Below are 27,384 nucleotides of genomic sequence, written 5' to 3' on the forward strand. Positions count from 1 at the left end.
AGTGGAACATTCTCCTTGTCACCTCAGTGGAACAGTGGAGTGACACACGCTGGTACAGAGGGATGATTACTGCTGCAGGGAGAAGGAAATGTTGGCTAGGTAAGTGATGGGATGAACCAGCAAGTTCTCTCCCCTTTATCAAAAGACTAGGGTCAAAGGAATCTGGTGGGAGCTAACATGGGGAAGGTGGTACCATTCATTGAAAACATACTTCTCCACAGGTGGCATAGTTATTCAGGGGTGGTTTCTTTTGAAATGGCAGCAACAGTGGGAGGGAGGACAGGAGACAATTGCTCTTAAAGGTTGGGCCCCAACATGCTAAGAGAAGAAATAAATAGCTATTTCTCCATAGGAGTTTGACCTGTATGCAGGCATGGAAAATGAATGTCTGTCCTCACTAAGTGACTTCATAGGGATAAACAGCTGTGCTGACAGACCCACCTGGAACTGGAGCACTCACATTCACCTGCATTCTTAGGCTTCAAGTCCAGCCACCAACCCCTCCAGCTGCGAGGACAGAGTGGAGAAGGCCACTGCCTGCCTGGCAGACACCAAAGACATTGCTTGCATTTTGGAGACACAAGAAGGGACCAAGTGATGAGCCTCTCCTGGGAATGGTGGAGTTTTCTGAGGGAGAAGGTGAGGTCTGGGAGCTATGAGTAAAAGGCTGCATATAGGGAGGAGTGGGCTGGAAGTCAGAAGTCAGGAAAGGAGGAAATGTGCTCTTTGCAAAGGTCTTGTGTGGAAGAGATGATTCTCATGCAACTTTTACCCTTTATTCCTTCTACTCTTACCCTTTTGTAATATGTCTGATCATCTGTTTAGTTATTTCTTTACAAATATGGCAGATGGGTGTGGCATGCCTGTGGGTGTCAGGCACTGTGTTAGGCACTGGGCTGTGGGGACAAAAGGGTCAAGTTCTTTACTTTCATGTAACAATTATGGGGGGCTGTGGGGTGATACTCAATAAACAAGTAACCACTAAATAACAAAGATAATTTCAGATCTTTCTGAAGACAATATGAGGGGGAAGGACTGGGGACAGGGGCTGCTTTGCAGAGAGGGTTCCAGGGTGGCTGCTCTCAGAAGGGGCCTTTGGGCTAAGATCTGAACCCTGAGAAGGTTCTGGCTATGTGAACTCTTTCACCTACCAGGCTTTCCCGTCACTGCCGGTCCCCTTGTCAGCAGCCACCCATGCCACTGGAGCACTGGGAAAGGCCCCGGTGCCGGCACAGTGAGTGAACTCTGAGTCTGTTCCACTTGGGTGGGCCAACAAGGCCCAGGAGGCCCAAGCCCCACTGATGGGCTACAGCCCACATTGTCTGTATTGTCAGTTCCCTACATTTTCCCCATCTCTGACCTGGCCAGATGTCTTGCCAATGGGTTTCAGCCCCAGGCAACTTCGCTATGGATTCAATGTGACCAAAGAAATTGACAGCAAAACGTACTTTGGGATGAAAGGGTTTATTACCTGGCTTGTTCTCCGGCAGTAGGTAGAGCACTAGCGTCTCTGCCTCCACCCAGAGCCCTGGGCCAAGCTCTCTATATAGCGCAATAATAGCCTATTGCCTCAAGGTGTGGAAGTGGTAGCCTAGCAATAGGCCAGTTACATCATCAGCTGGTTTAAGTTCAGTGAGGATCCTGGCCATAGGAACCCCAACTTCCCCACACTACACCCCTCAGGATTTTCGCCTTACAATCTACACACTTTCAATCTTCTGCAATGGTCCCTGTGTGAGAAAACTGGAGCACTGTAACTGCATTCCACAATAGCAACAGAGGATAACAACAACTTAGAGATAATAAAAATTAAGATACAGCAAGATTTTGATACAGGTAACAAAAATTATAATAATCCTCAAGCCAGAGGAGGGTCCTAATAACAAAAATTATAATAATCCTCAAACCAGAGGAAGTTCCCAATCCACAAAGACTAGGGGTGATAAGACACATGTTTTAATGACACCAACATAGGCAAATCTTGTCCATCAGGTAGGATGCATGCAAGAGAGTGGTCCTGTGATAGGACTGTAGCAGGAAGGGGGTCCCTTCCAGGTCTAGTATACCATACTTTTACTCCTTTCCCTGTGGGGGTTACTAAAGGGTCTATATATAGTGCTACTGGAGGTGCATGCACTGGCCACAATGATAAAACAAAACTCCCCGGTAAGATCCTCCTACCTTCTGGCCATTCAGGATATACTACTGTGACCTTTGGTAGCCACTCTGCTGTTATTCCAGGAATACACAGGAGGCCAATTTCCAGGCCTTGTCCCCAAGGTGCCAGGAGAGCCAGCCATCGTTGGTCCATGTGTCAAAAGGTCCAAGGCCACATCCACTCAATAAAGTCTCCAGGGTTCAGTGCAGTTGGTGCTGGCAGCAAGATGTTATTCTGATGGCTGAACCTCACTTCAGTGATTCTTCCTTGGTTTGTACTTGAAGTTGAATAGGTGAGGCAGCCATATTTGTTAACATGTTTACGAGGCTCAGGGCTCCCTTTCGGGGTCTCTCATTCAAACGCCGTAGCATGGTCCATAAGCGGACTGACCATCCCTGCAGACTACTGGTATCTGACTTTAGTCCGATTTTAACAAGCCATTGTGCCTCTCTATCATGCCTGCTGTGGAAGGATTGATTGGCACATGAAACTTCCATTTGATTCCCAGCTGTCACACCCATTCCTGCAGTGTATGTCCAGTAAAATAGGTGCCCTGATCTCTCTCAATTACCTGTGGTCGGCCATAGGCAGCAAAGATGCTCCAGGCCTCTTTTGATTGTCTGCTGGTATGTACAATGGGTAGGAAAAGCAACCAGAAGTCCAGTAGCTGTGTCCACACAAGTCATCACATACCGATATCCTTCTGACACAGGGAGAGGCCCAATATAGTCTATCTGCCACCTGATGAGGGGTATAGGCCCCTTAGCTATTGTCCCATGTTGCTGTGGAACTCAGTGTAAGTCCCTTTTGGAGCACACGACACACTCCTGCCAGGCTATACTAACTTCTTCGAAGGTCAAAGGCAAGCCCCACTGATGGGCTATAGCCCACATTGTCTTTTGCCCTGCATGCAACAAACACTGATATAGCCATTGGGCTACATCAGAGGCAGGCTTTCCTTCTAACCAACGTATCTGGGCCAATTTATCTGCTTCATCATTTCCTGGGGGTGCCAGTGGCAAATGACCTGTCACATGGTATACTGTAATTATTTTAGTCTGATCACAGGCCCATAAGTCTTGCCACAATTCCTGCCTCCAAAGGAGTCAGTGACCAACCAGCCAGTTGGCATGGTACCAGGTTGGTAGCCACAGGGTCAAGCCCCGATAGACAGCCCAGCTGTCAGTGCAGACAACTATAGGGGAGGGCTCCTGGCTGATCACAAGCCACGCAGCCCGCAACTCAGCCCACTGGCTGCTCTTCTCCTCTCCATCTTCCAACCATATTGTCTCAGTCTTAGGGTGGAAAGCAATGGTCCTCCATTTTGGGGGCTGCCCACAGTTGGAGCCATCTGTGTACCATACATCTTTGGGTATAGGGGCTCTTCCCTCCCGATAGGAACTCTCTGCTACTAATGGTTCAAAAGCAAGTTCTTCCTGCTTTTCACTAGTATATGTCACTGGCCCCAACAAACATTGGAGTTCTTCACTCAAGGGACTACTAGAGAGGGCACTATGCTGCTGTAGTAAGCACCCCAATTGGCTAGTGTGGGCATTTGTGCCACACCACTCCTTGGCTTTTGGGTCCACTCTCGTACCCACCCCAAGATGGGATAGGTGGTTATTACCTTTATCGGGGCCATTCCAGTGATGGGTTCTGTAGCCAGCAATGTGTGATACACAGCAGCCAGTTGTTTTTCTATCAAAGTGTATCGTACCTCTGCCCTTTTTCCGGAGTTGTGACCAGAATCCAATGGGTTGGCAAGTTCATTCAAGCTGCTGCCAGAGACCCCAGCCATAACCATCTTCAGTCACATGAACGTCCAGCTCACAGGGCCTTGATGGGTCTATCACACTCAAGGCCTGCGCAGCCTTGACTGCCTGTTTTGCTGTAGTAAAGGCAGATGCACATGTCTCATCCCAGTCCCACCTGATGCCCTTTTGTACCAACCGGTATAAGGGCTTCAGAATTTGTGCTAAGTGTGGGATAAACACTCTCCAGTGGCCTAGAAGATGCAGAAACTCCTGTAGCAACGCTACAGTTGTAGGGGTAGGAAAGGCCTGGACTTTATCTATAACTGCTTCTCTATAACTTTGGTCTTACCCGACCAGACGACCCCGAAGAATCTGACAGACAAACCAGGTCCCTGAACCTTGGTACTGTTCACATCCCATCCTTTCTCCTGTAGATGTTGCAGCAGTCTAGGTGCTGCACTTTCTAGATCTGAGAGAGAATCAGACGTGAGCATGACATCATCTATATATAATGGTACAGCTGCACCACTGGCGGTTTCTCCCATGTAGCCAAGTCCTGGGCTACAAGTCCATGACAGACGGTGGGGCTGGGGAGGTAACCCTGTGGAAGGACAGTGAAAGTCCATTGCTGTCCTCCCCATGTGAAAGCAAACTGTTCCTGACTTTCCTGCTCAATGTCAATGGAAAAGAAGGCATTAGCAAGATCTACCACATTATGGTATGTTCCTGGTTCATGACTGAGGGTATCCATCAAGCCTGCAATAGAGGGGGCAACAGCATGCATAGGGGCTATGACTCTATTCAGTTCTCTGTAATCCACAGTCATACATCAGGAGCCATCTGGCTTTCTCACTGGCCACACTGGGGAATTGAAAGGACTATGGGTGGGCTTTATAATACCCACATTTTCCAGCTCCTGGAGAGTTTCTCTAATCTCTTTATGCCCTCCAGGCAGTTTGTATTGTTTGGTGTTAGTCACCTGCTGGGGCACAGGCAAAGCTATGGGTGGGCACCTAGCATGTCCCCTCAGAACTGCCTTCACCACACGTACTCTCAGTCTGAACTCACCTGCAGTGGTTTGCAGCCATAGACCCTGCAGGATATCAATCCCCAAAATATACTCAGGGATAGGAGATGTATACACAGTATACTCCTTTGGGGGTAGATGCCCTATTCCCAAAGGGATTTGGGCTTTTTTCACTATGATAGCTTTCCCCCTGTATCCATCTATGATAGTGGGGGTCCTGGGGAACCGCTCAGGGTTACCATGAATCAGTGAACATTCAGTCCCTGTGTCCACCAGAGCCAGGACAGGTTGTATGTTCACTGGGGACCAATGGATAGTTATTTCAACATGTGGCCTCTAGTTCCCCCCTGGTCCCTCAGGGAAGATACCTTGACCTTCCCTTCAGTCAAACTGTGTTCCCCAATCACCTTCCTGTGTGGGCTCAAGTGAGGTTGGCTCACTCCCTAGGAGGAAGTCTTGCAGACACACAGGCCGGACTCGTGGCTCTGTCTCTGGCCTCTGCCTCTTTGGTCTTAATGGCTGGAACTGCTGCTCTGGTTTCAGCTGTTGCCATAGCTCTAGTAAGATCCTATTAGACTTCCCATCTAATTTCCTCCCATCTGCTCCTGCCTGTATTAAATCAACCCACATCTGGGTCCTTGTAATCTTCATGGGGCCCTGTAAATTCTTCTTGTGAGTAACAGGTCTTATTTCTTTCCAGATTCTTGTTGCTTCTGCCTCTCCTAAGTCTGCTACTGTACATGTCACCTTGCTTATGGGATGCCCTAAATGAGGGGAAAGAATGGCCACTAGAGACCCAAAGAGGGATGGATGTAGGAGCCGTTTGAAGCACAATATTTCGCATCCCAGTAGTGAAAATCTCTTTATCTGGGCCATATTCTCTGGACTATAGATGGCATTTCTTATGCCTAGCTCTCATAGCACCTGTTGGAGCTCAGCATACGTCTGACATCTAACAGGAGAGGATGGCAGATCACCCGGATTGGGCCACACAGCATGAAGTGCAGCTATAAGCCAGTCAAGGAGGGAGTGACTCCCTGGGGTCTGATGTGCATTTTATTATCGCTGCCTCAAGGCAGGCTGCACTGTCAGGGAAGACAGCTTTCCCATCTCTGATCCCGACACAGCAATTCCATCCACCCCTAAGTCCCACAGACACAGGAGCCAAGCTGATATTGACTCCAAGGGCTTCTGCCTAAACCAGGAGCCCAAATCCACCAGCTCAGCCTGAGTATAGGGGCAGACCAGAGAGTGCTCCATGACCTGGGGAGGGGGCTGCTCCTCTCCTTGGGGAACTTTCAGCTGCTGGGTCTTTGTTTTCTTTACAACCACTGGGTGTGCTTTCAATACAGTAGGCGCCTGTGCCTCCACACCACCCCTTCATCCTTCCCCAGCTCCTCCATTTCTGGGGCTGATGGCGCCTTTCTCTTGCATCAATGCCATTTCCCTCCTCAGGGAATCCACAGAGGTTTGCAGCTCACATTCTCAGGCCGCCATTTCTTGGGTCTCCTCTGTAGACCTTTTTAATACTGTGAGAAGCTGTCCAACCCACAGTCCCCGCTGCCTCATGGGCACTCTGCTTCTCAAAGGATCCACTTACTATACCAAGGGCCACCCCTACAGCCTCAGGTGTCACCTCCACTTGCCTCCAGTCCTGGGGTGGGGCCCAGTCCTCTAGGAGGCAAGCCACCTCAGACCACATACCCACTGGGGGACAATCCACTGTCTCCCCATTCACAGGGGCAGCCCGCTGAAGCACCCCTCCCATAAGGGCAGCCTGTCTTTTTCCTTGGTCAACAGTGAACCCTGCTGACTTTCGCCAGTTGTCTTGCCAAAGGGTTTCAGCCCTGGGCAAGTTCGCTATGGATTCAGTGTGACCAAAGAAATTGGCAGCAAAACGTTCTTTGGGATGAAAGGGTTTATCACCCGGCTTGTTCTCCCTGCGGTAGGTCGAGCGAGCACTAGCGTCTCTGCCTCCACCCAGAGCACTGAGCCGAGCTCTCTATATGGCGCAGTAATAGCTTATTGCCTAAAGGTGTGGAAGTGACAGCCCAGCAACAGGCCAGTTACATCATCAGGTGGTTTAAGTTCAGTGAGGATCCTGGCCATAGTAGCCCCAACTTCCCCACACCAGAGAAACTAGTTTGTGTTGGATCAATGGTCTCTCCTGCCAATAAAAAAAATCAAACACTGGAGAAAAAAAATCTCTGTTCTAAAGAATTGAAGAGCGACTGGGGTTGTAAGACTTGAGAAGCCAAGATTCCGGGGACAAGAAAAGCGCCAAGATGGCTCAAAATTCAGCAAGGCTTTCCTCTACCAGACACTGGCTGGTCTATGAGTGGCAGCCTAGAGGTTGAGAAGTTGAGCAGAATTTTTAAAAGTCTCATAGGGCTTAAGGGGTAGCAACTAGAGTTCGGGCTGGCTGAAGAAGGCCCTATTAAATGGCCTAGACTTTAAATTGAGACACTTGATGAGCTATGCTCTAAGGAGTAATTCATAGCATCAACTCTTCCCTGGTTTCCAGCCTATCCTGAAGATGTTAGACTTGACAGTTTCCATAATCTTGTGAGCCAATTCCTTAAAATTTCAATCTCAGCCTCTCTCTCTCACTCTGGGCCAGAGGATGGCTGTGTGGGCAGAGAAGCCTAGAGGACAGCTGTGCAGGCAGAGAGGCCCAGAGGCAGAGACCAGCCTGCTGCATGCAGACTCACTCTGACTGAACAGGATTTTAGTGATTGACCTGCCACATGGAAATAAAGTTGGGTATAACCCTTTTGCCCCAAGAATGTTCTACTGTCATTTCTTTGGTCACATTGAATCCGTAATGAACTTGTCCGGGGCTGAAACCCATTGGCAAGACACATACTAACATATATACCTTATAACATTTTTAACAAAAGATATATACAAGAATGTCCCCAGCAGCACTATTAATAATGGCCCCAAATTGGAAACAACCAAATGTCTATCAACAGTAGACTAGATGAATACATGGTGGTATAGTCAGATGATGTACAAAATCATGCAATAATTTGTAACAGACTTAACTTGAGAGAAAAAAGTCAAATGTAATGGGCAATTCTAATTGACGCTGTTCAAAATCATGAAAAAAAGGAAAGGGATTGGGGCTAGGCAAAGACATGAGGTGTTTCTGTAATGCACCACCATTTCTTAACCTGAGTCTGTTATTACATGGGTATATTCACTGTGTGAAAATTCATCCTTCTTTATACTGATAATTTGGTGCACTATTCTGCACATATTTATAATTCAATTTAAAAACTTTTATTTTAATAAAGTGTATCTCCATTACTGTCTATTAGTTTGGGGAAGTCACCCCACATTTTGGAGCCCCAGGTCCTCTGCTGTGAAATGCTGATGGATTTAAAGAGATGGTCAATGGGAAAGCTATTTCTAAAGTATACAAGTAGAGATATTACTATGTGCACTTAACAGAGTGTGTACTCAATAAACGTAAAATAAAGTCTAACTCTTACCATGTGCCATATGCTTAATTAATGTCCTAATTTTGATTTATCTACACAACTCAATTATCCTGAGTTTACATCTGAGGAAACAGGAAGCTCATAGAAGGAAAATGGCTGGCCCATATAACCCAGCTGGTCACCTGCTGAACCAGTATGGGCCTCAGATGTGTCTGAGTAAGAAGCTGGCCTCAGGCCCATGTTCTTCCTGCACAGGGTGTCTTGAAGCCCATGGCCCAGCACCAACATATACCAAGCCGAGTCTTACCAGAACCCTACGGTAGCAAAATGGCTGCCACCTCCTACTCCCCAGGACCCCAGGTTCATCAGGCTGATAGCCCAGATTGGTCAAGTCCAGGGTTGGCTTCTCACTCTGAGATCTTCCCCACACACAATCATGGGTAGGGGTGCCTCAGTGACCTGGTCACTTTCCTCCACTCTCTTCTGAGTTCAGCTCATTTCCTCAGAGAGCTCCGCCCCTCATGATCTGCTCCCCACCCCAAAGTTATCTGGTTCCCAAACTCTAATACCACTTTCCAGACAAGTGGTCCACCATTTCACGAACCCGACACCTTCCTGCTCCCGCCTCACTGCCCTAGACTCCCCTCCGCCCCCTGCCCACAGTGATCCGGCTTGTAGCCTCCCTCAGTCCCCTACTTCTTCCCTCATTCCTTCCCCACCCCTCCTGCCCACGCCCCACTCGTGGTCCTGCCCCACCCCACGGCTGGGGCCTCACCCCCACAGTGCGCAGTGGTCCCGCCCGCCACCCCCACGCATGTACTGTGGTCCGGCCCTCAGTTCTCCCCGACCCTTCGCAGTTATCCGTCATCCGTCCCCGCACAGTGGCTGGTCGTGCTCAGGAGGGCCGTACGACAAAGGCTGCGATGGAAGCGGCAGGCCGAGGGCCGGAGCGAGACCTGGCGCGCTTCGTCTACGTGACCCAGTTCGGCTCGCACCAGTGTGGCCACGTCTTGCGGCTGGGCGGCAGGGCCCAGGGCCGTGGGAGCCCCGGGCTCGCGGCCGGCTGCTGCCAGGAGGAGCCGCGGCAGGTGGTGGCTGCGGAGCCCCCGGGCGGCGGGGAGCCGTCCCTCGGCTCGCCACCCAGGGCCCCCGCGCCCTCCTCACAGGCGCGGCCGTCGAACGCGCGGAGCGGGCCCAGACGGGCGGCGCGTGCAGGTGGCGCGAAGTGGGCGACGGCGGGCGGGAGAGGGCGGGACCCGGGACTCGCTGCCTGGCATGGGCCGCTGGATTAGCACTCCGCCTTCCTCCGCTCCTTGGCGGCCGCCCTCGGGCGCCTCACCTTGGGCGGTCGGTTGCCTCCCTGTCAGCTTCCTGGCGGCTCGCCCGCCGCGGCGACGGCTCCGGGCTCGCGGCCTCGCCGCTTCGCTCAGCAGTCGCCAGGCCTTGGTTCCGCTGGGGCCGGCAGGCCGCCGCCGCCGCCGTCCCGGCTACAGCGGCTCAGGCCTCTAGCAGCCTGTGCTGGGGGTGCAGGGACGGGTGTGCCCAGGAAAGGACGCCGAAGTGCCAATGAAGGTCATGTAAGATAAGCCAGAGAATGCGAGGAGTGTTACTGAGTGGAGCCGCTTAGGTCCCGCAGAATGATGGGGCCTTGGCATGCTTGGTGGTGTTTCTATTGAGATTTACTGAATTTATTAATTAACTTAAGGAGAACTGACGTCTTTAAAAGTTTAGTCACTTACCCCCTAACAACAGCGTGTGTTTTTCCATTTGTTCAATTTACTTTTGTATGTTTCAGGAATATTTTGTATTGAAATGTTTCTTCCTATAGGTTTTGTGTATTATCTTGTTAAATTTGTAAGTATTTGATCTTCTCTGATGTTGTCAATGGGATTTTCCATACTGTCCTCTAGATGTTTATTTTGTGTGTATATGAAGCCTCTTGGTCTCCAAAAAGACCAACTTTATTTAGAGTTGATTTTACATACATTTTGACAAAGTTATACACCCTAGTGACACACCACCACAGTCAAGATACAGAGCATTTCCTTCACCTCTGAAAGTTCTCTCTTTTGAGGGCCTACCCCTCTGTGCGTGCTGTTTTTTATTTTATTTGTTTTTTATTAAGGTATCATTGATATACAATCTTATGCTCGGGTTTCACATTAACAACATTGTGGTTACTACATTCCCCCTATTATCAAGTCCCCACCACATACCCCATTACAGTCACTGTCCATCAGGGTAGTAAGATGCTATAGAGTCACTACTTGTCTTCTCTGTGCTATACTGCCTTCCTCGTGCCCCCCCTACTTTATGAGTGCTAATCACAATGCCCCTTAATCCCCTTATCCCTCCCCCACCCACGCTCCCCAACCCCTTTCCATTTGGTAACCGCTAGTCCATTCTTGGGTTCTGTGAGTCTGCTGCTGTTTTGTTCTTTCAGTTTTTGCTTTGTTGTTATACTCCACAAATGAGTGAAATCATATGGTACTTGTCATTCTCTGCCTGGTTTATTTCACTGAGCATAATACTCTCTAGCTCCATCCATGTTGTTGCAAATGGTAGGATTTGCTTTCTTATGGCTGAATAATATTCCATTGTATATATGTACCACATTTTCTTTATCCATTCATCTAGTGATGGACACTTAGGTTGCTTCCATATTTTGGCTATTGTAAATAGTGCTGCAATAAACATGGGGGGTGCATATGTCTTTTTGAATCTGAGATCTTGTTTCTTCAGATAAATTCCTAGGAGTGAAATTCCTGGGTCATGGTATTTCTCTTTAGTTTTTTGAGGAACCTCCATATTGCTTTCCACAATGGTTGAGCTAATTTACACCCCCACCAACAGTGTAGGAGGGTTCCCCTTTCTCTGCATCCTCACCAGCATTTGTTGTTGCTTTTGGATGTTGGCCATCCTAACTGGCATGAGGTGATATCTCATTGTGGTTTTAATTTGCAGTTCCCTGGTGATTAGCGATGTGGAGCATCTTTTCATGTCCCTGTTGGCCATCTGAATTTTTTCTTTAGAGATGTGTTTGTTCAGATGCTCTGCCCATATTTTATTAGAGTTATTTGGTTTTTGTTTGTTGAGGTGTGTGAGCTCTTTATATATTTTGGATGTTAACCCCTTATTAGATATGTCTTTTATGAAATATATTCTCCCATACTGTAGGATGACTTTCTGTTCTATTGATGGTGTCCTTTGCTGTACTGAAGATTTTTAGCTTGATGTAGTCCCATTTTGTTTCCCTTGCCCAAGGAGATATGTTCATGAAAAAGTTGCTCATGTTTATATTCAATAAAGTTTTGCTGTCTTTTTTAGCTTTATTGGGATATAATCATACTCTGTTTAAGTCACCTATTTCAAGTGCACAATTCAGTGTTTCTACAGACTTGTGCAATCTTCACAATAAATTTTGGAACATTTTTATTACTCCATAGCGAAACTCTCTACTTGCCAGCACTCACTATTCTTCCCTTACTGCCCTGTCCTACCCCTAACTCTAGCTTTAAGCCAGCACCAGACTGCTTTCTGTCTCCATCTATTTGCTTATTGTGGATATTTCATATAAATGATATCGTACAATATGTGAGCTTTCCTGATTGGCATCTTTCACTTAGCCTGTGGGTTTTTGTATGTTAATGTTAGATCCTCTTACTTTCCTGAACTCTTTTATTGTTAGAGTTAGTTTTATCATTGATATTCATTGTTCTCCAGGTGTCCTATTGTAAGGACAGATAATTTTATTTCTTTTTTATCCATTCTTATGCCTGTAATAAATTTATTTTCTCTTATTACACTGGCTAATACCTGGAGTACAATGTTGAACAGTTTTGTTGATTGTGAGCATCTTTGCCTTTTTCCTGATCTTAGGAGAAATACTTCTAGTGTTTGTCATTATGTAAGGTTCTGGCTTTAAGGCTAAGGTATATGCAGGTGACCTTTGACTAATGCCAGGATTAGAGGCACACACTGCACTGCGGTAGAAAAATCTGTGTATAACTTTTACTTCCACAAAATTTAACTGCTAATAGCCTGCTATTGACTGGGAATCTTACTGATAACAACCACAGTTGAATAACACCTATTTTGTATGTTATATGTATTATATACTGTACTCTTGCAATAAAGTATGCTGAGAAAAGAAAATTGTCACAAATCTTCAACTTCCAAAATACTTATTGAAAAATATATGCATTGAAGCGGACCTGTACAGTTCAAATCCATTGCATTCAAGGGTCAGCTATATTATGTAAAATATTAAAAAGTATCTCTCAATTTTTATTTTCTTCAGTGTTTTTATCATAATTAGGTGTTGAACTTTTTCAGACTTTCTGAGATCCATGGAAATAAAAGATTTTTTCCTTAGAGCTATTAATATGACATATGATATAATGGATTTCCTAATATCAAACCAACCTTTCATTCCTGAAATAAATCCTGCTTTGTTATGATATATTACTTTCTTAAAGTAGTATTGGACTCTGCTAGTAATTTGTTAAGAATTTTTGCATCAGTAGTTGTGAGAGAGAGTGATCTGTAGTTTTTCTCTTTGTCCTTTTTCACGTAGTTTAGGTATCAGAGTTAATACTTACTTCATGAAAGAAATTAGGAACTTTTCCTTCCTTTCCAGTGCTCTGGAATAATTTACAGACCACTGAGACTAGTGTTTGAAGGTTTGATAGAATTCTTCTGTGAAACTATCTGGGTTTAGTATTTTTTTTGTGAGATAATTCCTTAATTGTATCTCCTATGAAAATTGGTCTCTTTAAGCTTTCTAGCTCTAATGGGTCAATTTTAGTAATCTGCATTTCCCTAGGAAATTATCCATTTCATCTAGATTTCCAAATTTATCTGCAGAGGTCTGCAAAGTGTTGTCTTATGATTTTTTGAAAATTTCTTGTGTTTCAATGGTAATTTCTCCCTTGATCTTTCCTTTTTTCATAAGCATGTGCTTTCTCCCTTTTTCTTGATCAAGTTAGCCAGTGCCTATTTTATTAAAGTTTTTTTTAAAACAGGGTTTTGATTTATGAGTGAGACATGTTAGTTTTTTAGTTTATTCCTTATTAAAAAAGATAAATGATAAAGAAACTTTATTGTGCTTTCTTTTGATTTACTTTGTTCTTTTTATACTTTATATTGAGGAGTATTTCATGCACTTATTTTTATTCTTCCTTTTTATTGATAAAAGTGTTTAGAGCAGTGAATTTTCTTGTAAGTAACCACTACTTTAAATCCCATAGATTCTAATATGTAGTGTGTTCATTGTCACTATTTTTTTTAATTCTGTAATTTCAATTTGAATTACCTCTCTCATCCTATAGTTGCTTAATAGATTAAAAATTTTTTAATTTCCAGGACTTTTCTATTTTGTTTTTGTTATTAAACTCTATTTTTATGGCACTGTAATCAGACAGTGCTGTTTGTAACATCTCCACTTTATGGATGTTACTGATATTTTCTTTGTGACCTAACTTAGGAGTTTTCCTTTTTGTTATGTTCTTTTTCTACACCAGAAGCCATGTGATTGGTAGACTGTCCCTTTAAATGATGCTAGCCTCTTAAACCGAGTTAGTCCCATTAAATTGCATGCTTGGTATTTTATGTGTGCCTGACCCTTTAAATTGCACATTGGAATCCCTTCCCTACACTGAACACAGAATCTGTACTGAGATGGCTTCGGTTATGTTTTAGTGTTTTTAGATTTAGGATTGATTAATCTTTGTATTGGTCACTCCATCTTTCCTGAAGGCGTCTTTTCTAGTGTCCTTTCTTTTTCTTCTCCACTGGCCACAAAGCCTGCCTGCAGTGGGGCTGGAGCATATAGGATCATAGCACCATGATTTAATGACTTTTCTTATTTTACTTACAGTTATTTTGTAGTTTCAGCATTCTTTGTCTTAAAGTAATGCTGAGGGTGTGGTTTTGTGTACAGATTTTGTAATGTGAAGTTGTTTGGGGTGAAATTTTGGGAAGTTGATTACTGCATACCCAGCATTGTCTTCAGCTCCTCAAGTCCTGCATTGACAGGTTTTGAACAAGAAAAACAATAGGGTCAGATTTACATCGGTCATGCTGTATAGTAGAGATTGAATTGGAGGCAGGCAAGACTAAAGCTCAAGTTAAAAAATATATAAATGATTTGTTTGGTATCCTTCCAGAACTAAATTTGCTTTGATATTTAAACATATAAAATGGTACTTTGCATAAGCTGTGTTTTTATTGGGTCGATTGATATACAAAATCATATTGGTTTCAGATCTACAACATAGTGACTCGATAATTATCTACATTACTAGATGCTTACTTACCACAGTGAGTGTAGTTCCCCCTGTTATAGACCAAGATACTACAATATTATTGGTTATATTCTTTTTCTTGTACTTCTATTCCTATGGCTAACTTATTTTACAATTTGCAATTTGTACTTCTTTATTCCCTTCACCTATTTCACTCATCCCCCCACCCCTTCTCCCTTTGGTAACCAAAGTCTATTTCTTTTTTGTTGTTTGTTTTGTTTTTTAGATTCCACATATAATTGAAGTCATATGGTATTTGTCTTTCTCTGCCTGGCTTATTTCACTTAGCATAATACCTTCTAGGTCCATCCATGTTGTCCCAAATGGCAAGATACCCTTTTATGGCTGAGTAATATTTTACTGTATATATATATATGCCACATCTTCTTTATGTATTCATCTATTGATGAGCACTTTGGTTGCTTCCATATCTTGGCTATTATAAATAATGGGGCAATAAACATAGGGATGCATATATCTTTTCAAGTCAAGGATTTTGTTTTCTTTGGGTAAATTCCCAGAAGTGGAACTGCTGGGTTGTATGGTATTTCTATTTTTAGTTTTTTAAGGAACCTCCATATTGTTTTCTACAGTGGCTGGACCAATTTACATTCCCACCAACAGTGTAAGAGGGTTCCCTTCTCTCCACATCCTTGTCAATACTTGTTATTTCTTATATTTTGGATACTAGCCATTCTGATTGGTGTGAGGTGGTATCTCTTTATGGTTTTGATTTGCATTTCCCTGATGATTAGTGATGTTGAGCATCTTTTTATATGTTGGCTGCCTGTATGTTTTGTTTGGAAAAATGCCTCTCCAGGTCCTCTGCCCATTTTTTAATTGGATTATTTTTCTTGGTGTTGAGTTGTATGAATTCTTTATATATTTTGGATATTAGCCTCTTATCATTAGGTATATTACTTGCAAATATATTCTTCCATATGGTAGGTTGCCTTTTTGTTTTGTTGAGGGTTTTCTTTGTTGTACAGAAACTTTTTAGTTTGATGAAGTCCCACTTGTTTATTTTTGCTTTTGTTTCCCTTGCCTGTGGAGACATATCCAAAAAGAAATTTCTCATATTGATGTTCATGAGATTCTTGCCTATGTTCTCTTCTTAGGGTTTTATGGTTTCATTTTCTAACATTTAGTTCTTTAATCCATTTAGAGTTTACTTTTTTGTATGGTATTTACTTTTGTGTATGTGTACTTTGAGTATGGTGTTATGCAAGACAGTGATCTAGTTTCATTCTCTTACATATAGCTGTCTAGTTTTCCCAACACCATTTACTGTTTTTTCTCCATTGTATATTCATGGCTCCTTTGTCATATATTAATTGACCATATGTGTGTGGGTTTATTTCTGGTCTCTCTGTTCTGTTCCAGTGACTTATTGGTCTGTTCTTGTGTCAGAACCATGCTGTTTTAATCTGTAGCTTTGAGGTATAGCTTGAAATCAGGGAGCAAAATACCCCCAGTTTCGTTCTTCTTTCTCAAAATTGCTTTGGCTATTCAGGGTCCTTTTTAATTCCATATGAATTTTTAGGATTTTCTGCTCTAGTTCACAAGAAATGCCATTAGTATTTTGATAGGGATTGCACTGAATCTGTAAATCGCTTTAGGCAGGATGGCCATTTTGACACTATTGATTCTTCCTTTTCATGAGCATGGAATAGATTTCCATTTATTTGTGTCTTCTTCAGTTTCTTTTTTCAGTGTTTTTCAGTTTTTAGAGAGTACAGATCTTTCAGCTTCTCCATTAGGTTTATCCCCAGGTATTTTATTCTTTTTGATGCAATTTTAAATGGAATTGTTTTCTTGATTTCTCTTTCTGCTAGTTCATTGTTAGTATATAGGAATACAACAGATTTCTGTAAGTGGATTTTGTATCCTGCAACTTGGCTGAATCAATTTATTAGTTCTAATAGTTTTTTTGATGAGATCTGTAGGGTTTTCTATATATAGTATCATGTTATCTCCAAACAGTGACAGTTTTACTTTTTCCTTACCTATTTGGATGTCTTTTATTTCTTTTTCTTGTCTGATTGGTAGGGCTAGGACCTTCAGTACTATGTTAAATTAAAGTGGTGAGAGTGAGCATCCTTGTTTTATTCCTGATCTTAGAAGAAAAGCTTTCAGCTTTTCACAGTTGAATATGATATTGGCTGTGGGTTTGCCATATGTGACCTTTATTATGTTGAGGTATGTTCCCTCTGTATCCACTTTATTGAGAGTTTTTATCATGAATGGATGTTGAATTTTGTCAAATGCTTTTTCAGCATCTTTTAATATGATCATATGGTTTTTATCCTTCCTTTTGTTAATGTGGTGTATCACATTGACTGATTTGCAGATGTTGTACCCTTGTATTACTAGAATAAAACCCATTTGGTCATGATGAATGATCCTTTTGATTTTTTTTGAATTTGATTTGCTAGTATTTTGTTGAGGATTTTTGTGTCTGTGTTCACCAGGGATATTTGTAGTTTTCTTTTTTTGTAGTGTCTTTGGTTTTGTATTAAAGTAATACTGGCCTTATAGAATGAGTTTGGAAGTATTCCCTCCTCTTCTATTTTTTGAAAGACTCTAAGGAAAGGTATTAGCTTGTCTTTGAATGTTTCATAAAATTCACCCATGAAGCCACCTGGTCTTGGAATTTTGTTTGTTGGGAGATTTTTGATTATTGATTCAATTTCATTACTAGTAATTGTTCTGTTCAGATTATCTGTTTCTTCCTGGGTCAGTCTTGGGAGATTGTATGTTTCTAGGAGTATATCCATCTCTTCTAGGTTGTCCAGTTTGTTGGTATATAATTTTTCATAGAATTCTCTTACATTCTTTGAATTTCTGTGGTGTTAGTTGTAACTTCTCCTTTTCATTCTGATTTTGTTTGTGTCCTCTCTCTTCTTTTCATGATAAGTCTGGCTAAGTGTTTTGTGTTTTGTTCATCTTCTCGAAGAACCAGCTCTTGGTTTCATTGATTTTTCTATTGTCTCTATTTTATTTATTTTCACTTGGATCTTTATTATGTCCCTTCTTCTACCAATTTTGGGTTTTATTTGTTCTTCTTTCTCCAGTTACTTTAGTCATAGGGTTAAATTGTTTATTTGAGATTGTTTTTGTTTCTTCAGGTAGGCCTATATTGCTATAAATGTCCCTCTTAGAACTGATTTTGCTGCATCCCACATATTTTGAACTGTTGTGTTTGTTTTCATTTGTTTCCATGTATTGTTTGATTTCCTCTTTGACTGTTCCTTGATCCATTGATTACTTAGAAGCATGTTGTTTAGCCTCCATATGTTTGTGTTTTTTCTTGTTTTTTTCTTATAATTGATTTCTGGTTTCATACCATGGTGGTCTGAGAAGATGCTTGATGCAATTTTGACTTTCTTAAATTTGTTGAGACTTGTTTTGTGTCCTGATATGTGATCTGTTTTGGTGAACATCCCATGTGCACTTGAGAAAAATATGTGTTCCATTGCTTTGGGGTAAAATGTTGTGTATATATCTATTAACTCCATCTAGTCTAATGTGTAATTCAACATCTCTATTTCTATTTTTATTTTCTATCTGGATGATCTGTCCATTGATATAAGTGGAGTATTAAAGTCCCTGCTATTATTGTGTTACTGTCAGTTTCTCCCTTTAGGTCTGTTGGTATTTGGTTTATATATTTAGGTGCTTCTATGTTGGGTGCTATTACATCCTCTTGTTGGACTTATCTCTTTATCATTATGTAGTGTACTTCTTTGTCTCCTGTTACTTTCTTTGTATTGGAGACTATTTTGTCTGATATAAGTATTGAAATTCCAGCTATTTTAAATCCCTGTTTGCATGGTATATCTTTTTCCATCCCTTCAGTATTAGTCTTTGTGTGTCTTTAGGTGTGAAGTGAGCCTCTTGTGGGCAGCAAATAGATGGGTCTTGATTTTTTTATCCATTCAGTCACCCTGTGACATTTGGTTGGAGCATTTAGGCCATTTACATTTAAACTAATTATTGATATATATGTACTTATTGCCATTTTGTTAAATGTTTCCTGTTTTGTTGTTGTTGCTCTTCTCTGATCCTTTCTTCCTCTCTTGCTCTCTTCTCTTGTGTTTTATCACTTTCTTTAGTGTTATGGTTGAGTTCCCTACTCTTTCTTATGTAACTATTATAAGCTTTTGGTTTGTGGTTACCAAAGGGTTCTTAAATGATACCCTATGAATATAACAATTTATAATAAAGTGATGGTCATTTAAGTTTGAATGCATTCTAAAAGCACTACATTTCTTAATCGCCCTCCTCATTGTTTTATGTATATCTTCTTTTACACCTTTTTAAGTGATTCCCTTAACTAATTTTTTTCACTACTTTTATAATTGTATAATTGCTTTTGCTACTTTTGTCTTTTTTACCTTCATGCTAGCTTTTAAGTAATTGATCTACTACCTCTGCTATATGTTTGTTTAACCAGTGGAATTTTTTCCCTTTCTTAAATTTCTTGCTTCTATTTTGTAAAGCTGGTTTAGTGGTGGGGTGGTGAATTCTTTTAACTTGAGTTTATCTGTGAAGCTCTTTGTCTCTCTTCCAATACTGAATGATAACTTTTTTTGGGTACAGTATTCTTGGTTGGAGATTGTTCTGTTCAGCACTTTAAATATATCATGTACTACATTCCCTTATGGCCTGTAGAGTTTCTATGGAAAAATCAGCAGATAATCTTATGAGGTTTCCCTTAAAATTCATTACTTTTCTCTTGCTGTTCTTAAGATTCTATCTTTGTCTTTGATCTTTGATATTTTGATTATGATGTGTCTTGGTGTGAACCTCCTTGGGTTCATCTTGTTTGGAGCTTTCTGCACTTCCTAGACCTGATAGACTGTTTCCTTCCCCAGGTTAGGGAAGTTTTCAGCTGTTTTCTCTTCAAATGAAGGTTCCAGTCCACTCTTTCTCTTCTCCTTCTGGGACTGCTATAATATGCATGCTAGGATGTTGGTTGCTGTCCCAGAGCTACCCTATTCTCATTTCTTTTAATTCTTTCTTCCTTCTGCTTTTCAGCTTGAGAGCTTTCCATTACTCTGTATTCCAAGTCACTGATCTGTTCTTCTGCATCCTCTTGTCTGCTGTTCATCCCCTCCAGTGCATTTTTTATTTCATCTATTGAATTCATCTCTGACTGGTTCCCTTTTAGGTTTTCTATCTCTCTGTTAAGGTCTGCCTTGAGTTCTGCTAATGTTTTCTTAAGTCCAGTATCTTTCTAACTGCTTTAAACTCTGTATCAGGTAGGTTGGTTAACTCTTTTTAATTTAGGGTTTTTTCCTTTTTTTTTCTTGTTCTGTCATTTGCAGCATATTCCTCTGTTTCTTCATTTTTATGACTTTTTGTGCTTGGTTCTATGAATAGTTTGAAAGGGCTCACTCTCCCAGTCTTGAGGAATTGGCCTTGTGTGGGAAAGTCCTCTGTGTAGACTGCATGTGACTGATGGTTTGGTAAGCTGGAGGCTGAGCAAGTATGAGACAGGCTTTTCATGGTACTGAGGCTCGCAGGGCATGGTCTTGGAGGTGTGGCCTTGGGGGCAGTTGGAGAAGATCCTGGGTGGACATCTGTGGATTCTGCACTGGTTGGGGGAGTGTGGTGGGCCAGTAGGATGTCAGGAGTGCACTGAAGGTAACTCCTAGATTGGTGCCACCTGAGTCCCCTTGCATTCTCACCCATATGCCCATGCATACTCTGGGACCACTCCAGAAGATTCCTGATTCCTATGTTGGGCATGTACCAGATCCTGCTGGCTATGTGGAGTTAGGCTCTGTGTATGTTATGTTCTCCCTTAGACTCTGCAGTTCTAGGCTGCTCCCAGGAATTTCTGCTTTGGTGTCCACAGTCCTGGTGGCAGCTAGGATCAGGCACTGTGTGTATGCATTCTCCCTTGGCCCTTATGTACTCTGGATTATTCTGGGAAATTCTCATGTTGGTGCCCACCAATCCCATTGGTGGCCAGGATCAGACACCATGCATGCACATGTTCCCTGCAGCCCCCTTGCACTCTGGGTTATGCTAGGAAATTTCTGCATTGGCACCTCCCAGTCTGCTGGAAGCCAGAATCAGACACTGGTGTGTGCATTTCCCTGAGGCACCTGTGCACTCTGGGCTGCTCTGGGGAATTCCTGCTTCAGTGTCCACTGGATCACACTGGTGGCCAGGGGTCATCCCTGAATGTGTATTCTCCCACAGTGCACTGGGGAGTTGGTGGAACCAGCAGATTCATACACCCTCCTTGTGTGCTGGGAAACTTACTGGTACTGTTGATGGATGCTGGGTGGTGGATGGCAACAGGCAGCAATGTAGGACTGCTGGATTTCCTGTAGGCACACCCAGGTATGGGCACAGGGGTCTTGCATAGACAAAGTCTGAGATTGGTGTGTGCACCAAGATCCTACTCTTAGCTGCACTAAGATGTGTTGAAGGAGCACAAACAATGGCTCTGGCCAGCTCCTCCAATCCTGGATTACCTCCAATGGTTTCCTTGCCAAGTGGTGGACGTTTAGTTCTGAAACTTGGGTTCTTTCACTATGGTCTAGTCATGCTTTAAATGGCAAGGCTTTCTTCCTGCTCCTCAGGGCAGGGAGTCCATGCCTGGTTTTCTCAGTGCTATCCGTCTTCCTCCCCTCTGCTGGTGGGGTTGGGTTCCTGTGGTTACCATCTCTTCTGCCATTTTGATTTCTTTTTTTTTTTTTTTTCGGTGATCCTTTTGTCCCTCCTTGTATAGGAAGTGTTGTTTTCAGTCTCTGATCTTCCTCTGGGTGAAGTGCTCTGTGTGTAGGTGTAGATTCAGTGTCTAGGTGGGAGAAGGAGGATTCAGGCTCTCTCTACTCCACCGTCTTCCTAGAATCCTGTGCAAGTTGGTTGACTCCTGAGAATGATCTGTAGTGGGAAGCCTTCAGAAATTCTCAAGCAGGGGCATTATTTTGGATTCCATGTCCCTCTGAGTGTCCCATTGTTAAAAGACACTCAGGTTTTATTTCTGGACCCTGTGCTGGAGATTAAAATATCCAGAAATAGTAGAAGACACTTTAACCCTGGCTTTCCAGCTTCTTTCAATAATAAAAACAAGTTAAAAGGTTTATTCTAGGAATAATGGTGATAGTGGTGGGGTGGTGGTGGGGAGCTCTTCAGCCTTAAAGAAAGGCAAGAGAGCAGGAATCGAGGGAAGGATTAAATGGATCAGATAGAGAGCCTCTATTGCTTTAGCACTACAGGTCAAAGAGACACATAACAGTCCAGCACTAAGGTAGTGGACAGGAAGTGAAGAACACTGAAAAACAGTTGAAGAAGCTAATAGGGGGAAAGGATAGGATGGAAGAATTACTGCTGGAGATTTCCACACATGGCAGGTAGAAATTACTGGGTAGCAAAGAGCTGAGATTATGAAACCAGCATCTTGTTGTTGAAACGTTAGGCTGTGCTGACCTATGGTGGTTTTCTCCTAGTTGGCTGCTTCTTTGGGGTAGGAAATGACAATAATGAGTTTGTTCTGAGGTTTAGTTTTGAAATTTTGTAATTTTTTGCTATTCCTTTGTGTCAGAGGTGACATGATCAGATCTGGATGAAGGAGAACTGGAAGGGAGTCAGGATGGGAGAGATTGGAGGCTGGAGGCCAGTTATCAGACAGTTGTATTAGTCCAGTGGAAAAATAAAGGGCTTGAACTAAGGCAATGACAGTGGAGACAGAATGGACAGGATCAATGAATGACTAAAAGAGGGAGAAGGAAGGGTTGAAGCCAGGTTTGAAGTCTGTATGCTAGGCAACTGGGCAGATGATAGAGCCGTTAACTCCAGTGAACACCCTGCCATGCTTGTGAAACCAGGCACAGAGTCAAGGGGAGGATGTCCTGGGATAGAATAGACTTATATTTAAATCAAGCCAAAAAGTGTTTAAGGTTTACCCAGTTTTAGGTGTATTTAATATTAATATTAAGTGGACATTCATTAAATGCTTATGCCTGGTTCTCTATGGGCAACAAAGGTGAGTTATTTATCCATACAATAGCATTTGTTTAACATTCACCACCTTGTGGGCACTAGATTAGGTGCTAGTGACATAGATGGAAAAGATATCCTGCTCTCAAGGGACTTATACATGAATAATGGGAATATAAGCTGGTGGGCATGAATGCTGTAAAAGAAGCACCTTATAAGTGCCTTCCTTGATAGTTCAGGGAAAGGAGAGGCATAGAGGCAGGAAATCAAGAGACATGAATGGAGAAATTATGACTGGGACAGTAGAGATTATCAAGGGTCAGAAAGACATAATCTTGGCTTATCATTATTAGCAGTGTGATGTTGGCCATGGTAGTTAATGAATCTTTTTCTCAGTTTCCTTATCTGAAAAATGAGGATAATAGTTCCTACCTTTACAAGTTGCTGTGAAGATTAAGTGAGGTAATGAATGCAGAGTGCTTTGCACAGTGTTTGGTATAGAATAAATACCCATTAAATGTTGGCACACTTAGCAGAGATGGCTTGAAGGGAGGGGGTGCTTATTCCAGTGGATGGTGGGTAAGCACTAAATATTTACTGAGTGAATGAAAAATAAGTTTTGGACCAGATTGTGGAATGTGTAGGAGACTATCATTTTGTGGTCATTGAAGATTTTGAATGGTGGAGTGAAGTTATCAGAGCAAGGGCCACTTTGGGAAGATCAATTTGTAAACTGTTTGTAAGATGCTGCGAAGTTAAGAAATTCAAGGGCAGGCAAATCAGGTAACCCTTTTAACATCTTAAACAAGACTAGTAAGTCAGGCTGGCTCCCTGTTCTCACAGAACTGTTCTCACAGATATATTTGTGATTTGTATGTAATAGAGGATGGTGAATGCTATTGTGAGGTACAAATAATGCTTTGGAAGTGCTGACTAGTTTGGGGATGAGGAAATCAGGGAAGGCTTGATGGTGGTGGGAGCTCCTTGAGATTTACATGTTGCTGAGATAGGCAGGAATTATAGATGGAAAAGTTTGTGAGCAAAGCCCCAAGTATGGATCAGTGATGGACAGTGGTTAGGGAAGAACCAGAAGGAGATTTTGACTGGGTGAGACTATGTAGAAAGAGGACCAGAGAAAGATTTGAAATACACATTGAGACAAAGTCTATGGTATGCACTGGTCTTGCCTCAGTGAGGTACACAAAGTAAGTGGAAGAATAAATTTTGTCTTTCTTCTTTTACACATCTTTTGTACTCCTGGACATATTTTCTATTTCCAACTAATCACATATACATTTGTTGGCTCCTATCCTGACCTCAAGGAGTATATGTCTAGGTTAGGTAAGACTTACAGAAAACATTTGGGAATGATGCAAGTGTAGTATTGATTGTAGGCATTTGGAGGTATAGATACATATGGTTATATGAAAAACAGAGTTCCCCAAATTTGAGTTAGTTTTCTATGCCATATCTGCCTAGCATCTGTATTATATTTACTTAGTGTATTTGTTTAAATAGGTGCAGTTCTTCCTCTTGACTTTCTTTTTAAAGAACTTTACATCATCAACTCAGTGGAAAATCTGTACCATTTGTCATAAATAGAAATTAATTTAAGAAATCTAATAAAGGCAAAACAATATTATTAAATTCTAGCCAAATAGGTTGTCTACTGAAGGTTGTCTGTGGTCATAGATTGTCTATGGTCATAAGTAAGTCTTAGAGAAGTCTTAATAACATACTAGTTCCAAACTCTTAACTTTCTCATTGATGCATCAGAAGATTGAAAATAATTGGAGAAGAAATGAATTTCTTACCATGTGAGTAAATGTTCTTTAGTGCTATATCTGTACCCCTCCCAGAATCAATGGCATCCTTCTCACAAATTGGGAAATGCCATTTGAGAACATGCTCTAATTCACTAACAAATGGAATACTTTTTGAGTATCTAATATCTATGATATCTAGTATGATATTAGACACTAGATTTCTAATGGAGAATAAAACACACTTCTCAAATAAACAGTGGGATAAATCCTATGACAACTGAGCATAGGGTGCTTTGTGATAGCAGAGAAGGCAACGGGAAAGTTAAATGTTGAATGAGTAGAAGAGAGACAGGTATAGATTGGTGGTAGAGCAGAAATGAGATGGAGAAAGGCTCAGGTAGGATGGTATTCCAGAGAGAACAGAGTGTTCTAGTCAGATGGAACAGCATGTGCAAAGGCTCTGGGTCCTATTTGAGGACCCACACGGTATTTTGTGTAGCTGGAAGCATAATGCATATCTGGAGTTGAACAAGGAAGAAAGGAGATGGTAGAGATACACTGGGGCAAACTGTAGTTTCTGGTATTCGTTTACTCTATTGCTAACTTTTGGGAACTTGCTTTTTGAATCAGAAAAGGAAGGAGATTTCCTAGACTTTTTCAAGGTACTTTATCTCTAGTTTTCTTTCATCATAATATAAGCTAATCGGTAAACTGGTATTGTCTAGTGATCAGAAATATACCAAGAAGTATAAAAGTCCCCAGAGAGAGCTCAAGAGACATTTATAATTGTCACTATTCTCAGGATAGTGAATCCTTTAAAATATGCACTTGCCTTGATATTTTACCTTCTCATTCTCTTTTTTAAAAATTAGGTTTAGCCAAGGAGAATTTAGCTAAGAAGTACGACTTCCCCATTCCTTTGAATGAGGCTTCCAAAATAATGAAGAAAAAGAAAAAGGTATATTATTTTAAAGGGGAATAATAATATTTGTATTTTTAGATTAACCCTTTTTAAATACAAATGTGTGAGGATACTCAAGAGAGTAAAAATAGTTTCATCTTTTGAAAAATTTAATTTACTGAAATGAGAAAATAGAATTAATGTAGCAGAAATGGAACTGGGTTTGGAAATATTTGGTAACCATATGGAATAGTCCTTTTAGTGTTTCAAAGTACAAAACACATTTTTAGCAAAATATAACCCACTGGGAGATTTTTTCAAGCCATGAAAATATATGTTCCATAGACTATAACAAGCTCTGGCAGATAACATAATATAAGAAGAAAACCATGGATTTCGCAGAAAAGAATAATGTATCTATATTAGTGTCATACTGCTCTTTTAAAGACAAGGAATGTACATTAAATTTCTAGTGGGAAAGTTGACAAAGATGAACCTTTACTGCCATTTTCATCTCTGGTTGTCCAAATGTCATGGTAACTTAAGTGTTTTAACATATTCAAAATCAGTTGCTCTACTAATCTTTGTTTTCCACCGCATATTTTATGCTTCAGTTCAAAGAAATTGTTAATTGATAATGACACATAAAATTGTATTGTTTCTGAGCTTTAAGTTTGTTTGATTTATAATCATGTATAGTATAAGATAGCATTCAAGATGACTAAGACTTGCAGCAGATGCATTTTGAGTGCGCATCTCATCTTCCCACTTCACTAAGATATATTTCTCCTAAAAACCAATTTCTCTTGGGTGGGAAGAAAAGAGCAACAGTTAATATTTACTTATAACTACAGTGTGCTAGACACTGGGGTAAGTGCTTTACATATATTTTTTGTTAATTCTGATGATCCAATGTATGCTATTCTTAGATGAGATTTAAACATTTTCCCAGTGTCAGGTAGCTGGTATGTGGCAAAGCCAGAATTTGAGCCTACATCTATCTGATTGCTTTCATAGTCCTCATTCTTTCTATTCTAGTATAATCATGCTTTCTAGTAATTTCACTTTGGTATGTTCTAGAAGGAATGCTTAATTCTTAGCTAGAATAAAATACATTAACAAGTCAAATTATTGCCCTGTGGTTTAGACATAGGAATAGAAATTCACTATTATCACCTTTCAAAACAAAATTGAGTGTGTTGGAATTCATTTTAGGTAGGACTTCATAGACATTGTCTTTGAAAGGAAACTTCATCCAGGGCAGTTAATTCAAATAGTGCAGAGAGAAAATGATAGGAAGTTGAGAGAAATATCAGGGAATTCAGTGATCATGGGAAAACAATAACATTTAGTGCTAATATTGCTTCATAACAATATCAATTGACATGCTATGGAGTTGTCACTCCCAGTTGCCTCCATTTTAATATATTCCTGGTTCTCTGCTCAGTGTTCCTTAACTGTCTTTTTAAGGTTTCAGTATGGAATAAAGTATACAAAGTCATTTCTAAAATGCTTGAAGAAAATGAAAAATACAGACTCAGGCTGAAATGCCAACAATTACCTAGTAAAAGTAAGTTAACACAGTTTTTGTTTTATTAAAAAAGACTGGCTTCCCTAACAATTTAGTTACCCTAGGATCATATTAGACCACTAGTTTTACTAACTGTCACATTAAATGTACAGAGCTATAGAAATGAGGCTACCATGCTATAACTGTTTGTCATAATTAAAAGTACAAAATACCTTAAAACAGTGTGTAGAGTAAACCACAGATGTAGGGATGAGTGGAGGAGTGCAGAAGGTGAATGTTGACTAGAATTTACTGAGCAAAGGGATTACAGTTGTCTGTTAAATCTGCATTTTAATGCCAACTTTTTAATGCAGATTACAGAACTCATCCATACTTACGAAGAGAATCATTTTAACTGCAATATAAAATTATACATTCTTTGTTACTTCATATAGTCACCTCCTTTCTATGGATGCTGCAGTCCAATTTAGTGTATTTAACAAAATCTGCCTTGAGTTATGGCCTTGATGTCATTATTTCATTCCTGGAAAACAACTC

At 41.6% G+C, this 27,384-nt stretch overlaps 1 protein-coding gene across 1 annotated transcript; it reads left to right on the plus strand.

Moving 5' to 3' along the window:
- Window positions 1-9,308: 9,308 nt before the first annotated feature.
- C2H5orf47 (chromosome 2 C5orf47 homolog) lies at window positions 9,309-26,915 on the plus strand. Its single transcript, XM_036884809.1, has 3 exons — window positions 9,309-9,600; window positions 25,288-25,373; window positions 26,787-26,915. The coding sequence occupies exons 1-3, from the start codon at window positions 9,309-9,311 to the stop codon at window positions 26,913-26,915; spliced, it is 507 nt and encodes a 168-aa protein (XP_036740704.1).
- The last annotated feature ends 469 nt before the right edge of the window (window positions 26,916-27,384 follow it).

This window comes from Manis pentadactyla, chromosome 2, assembly GCF_030020395.1.
Source record: "Manis pentadactyla isolate mManPen7 chromosome 2, mManPen7.hap1, whole genome shotgun sequence".
NCBI lineage: Eukaryota > Metazoa > Chordata > Mammalia > Pholidota > Manidae > Manis > Manis pentadactyla.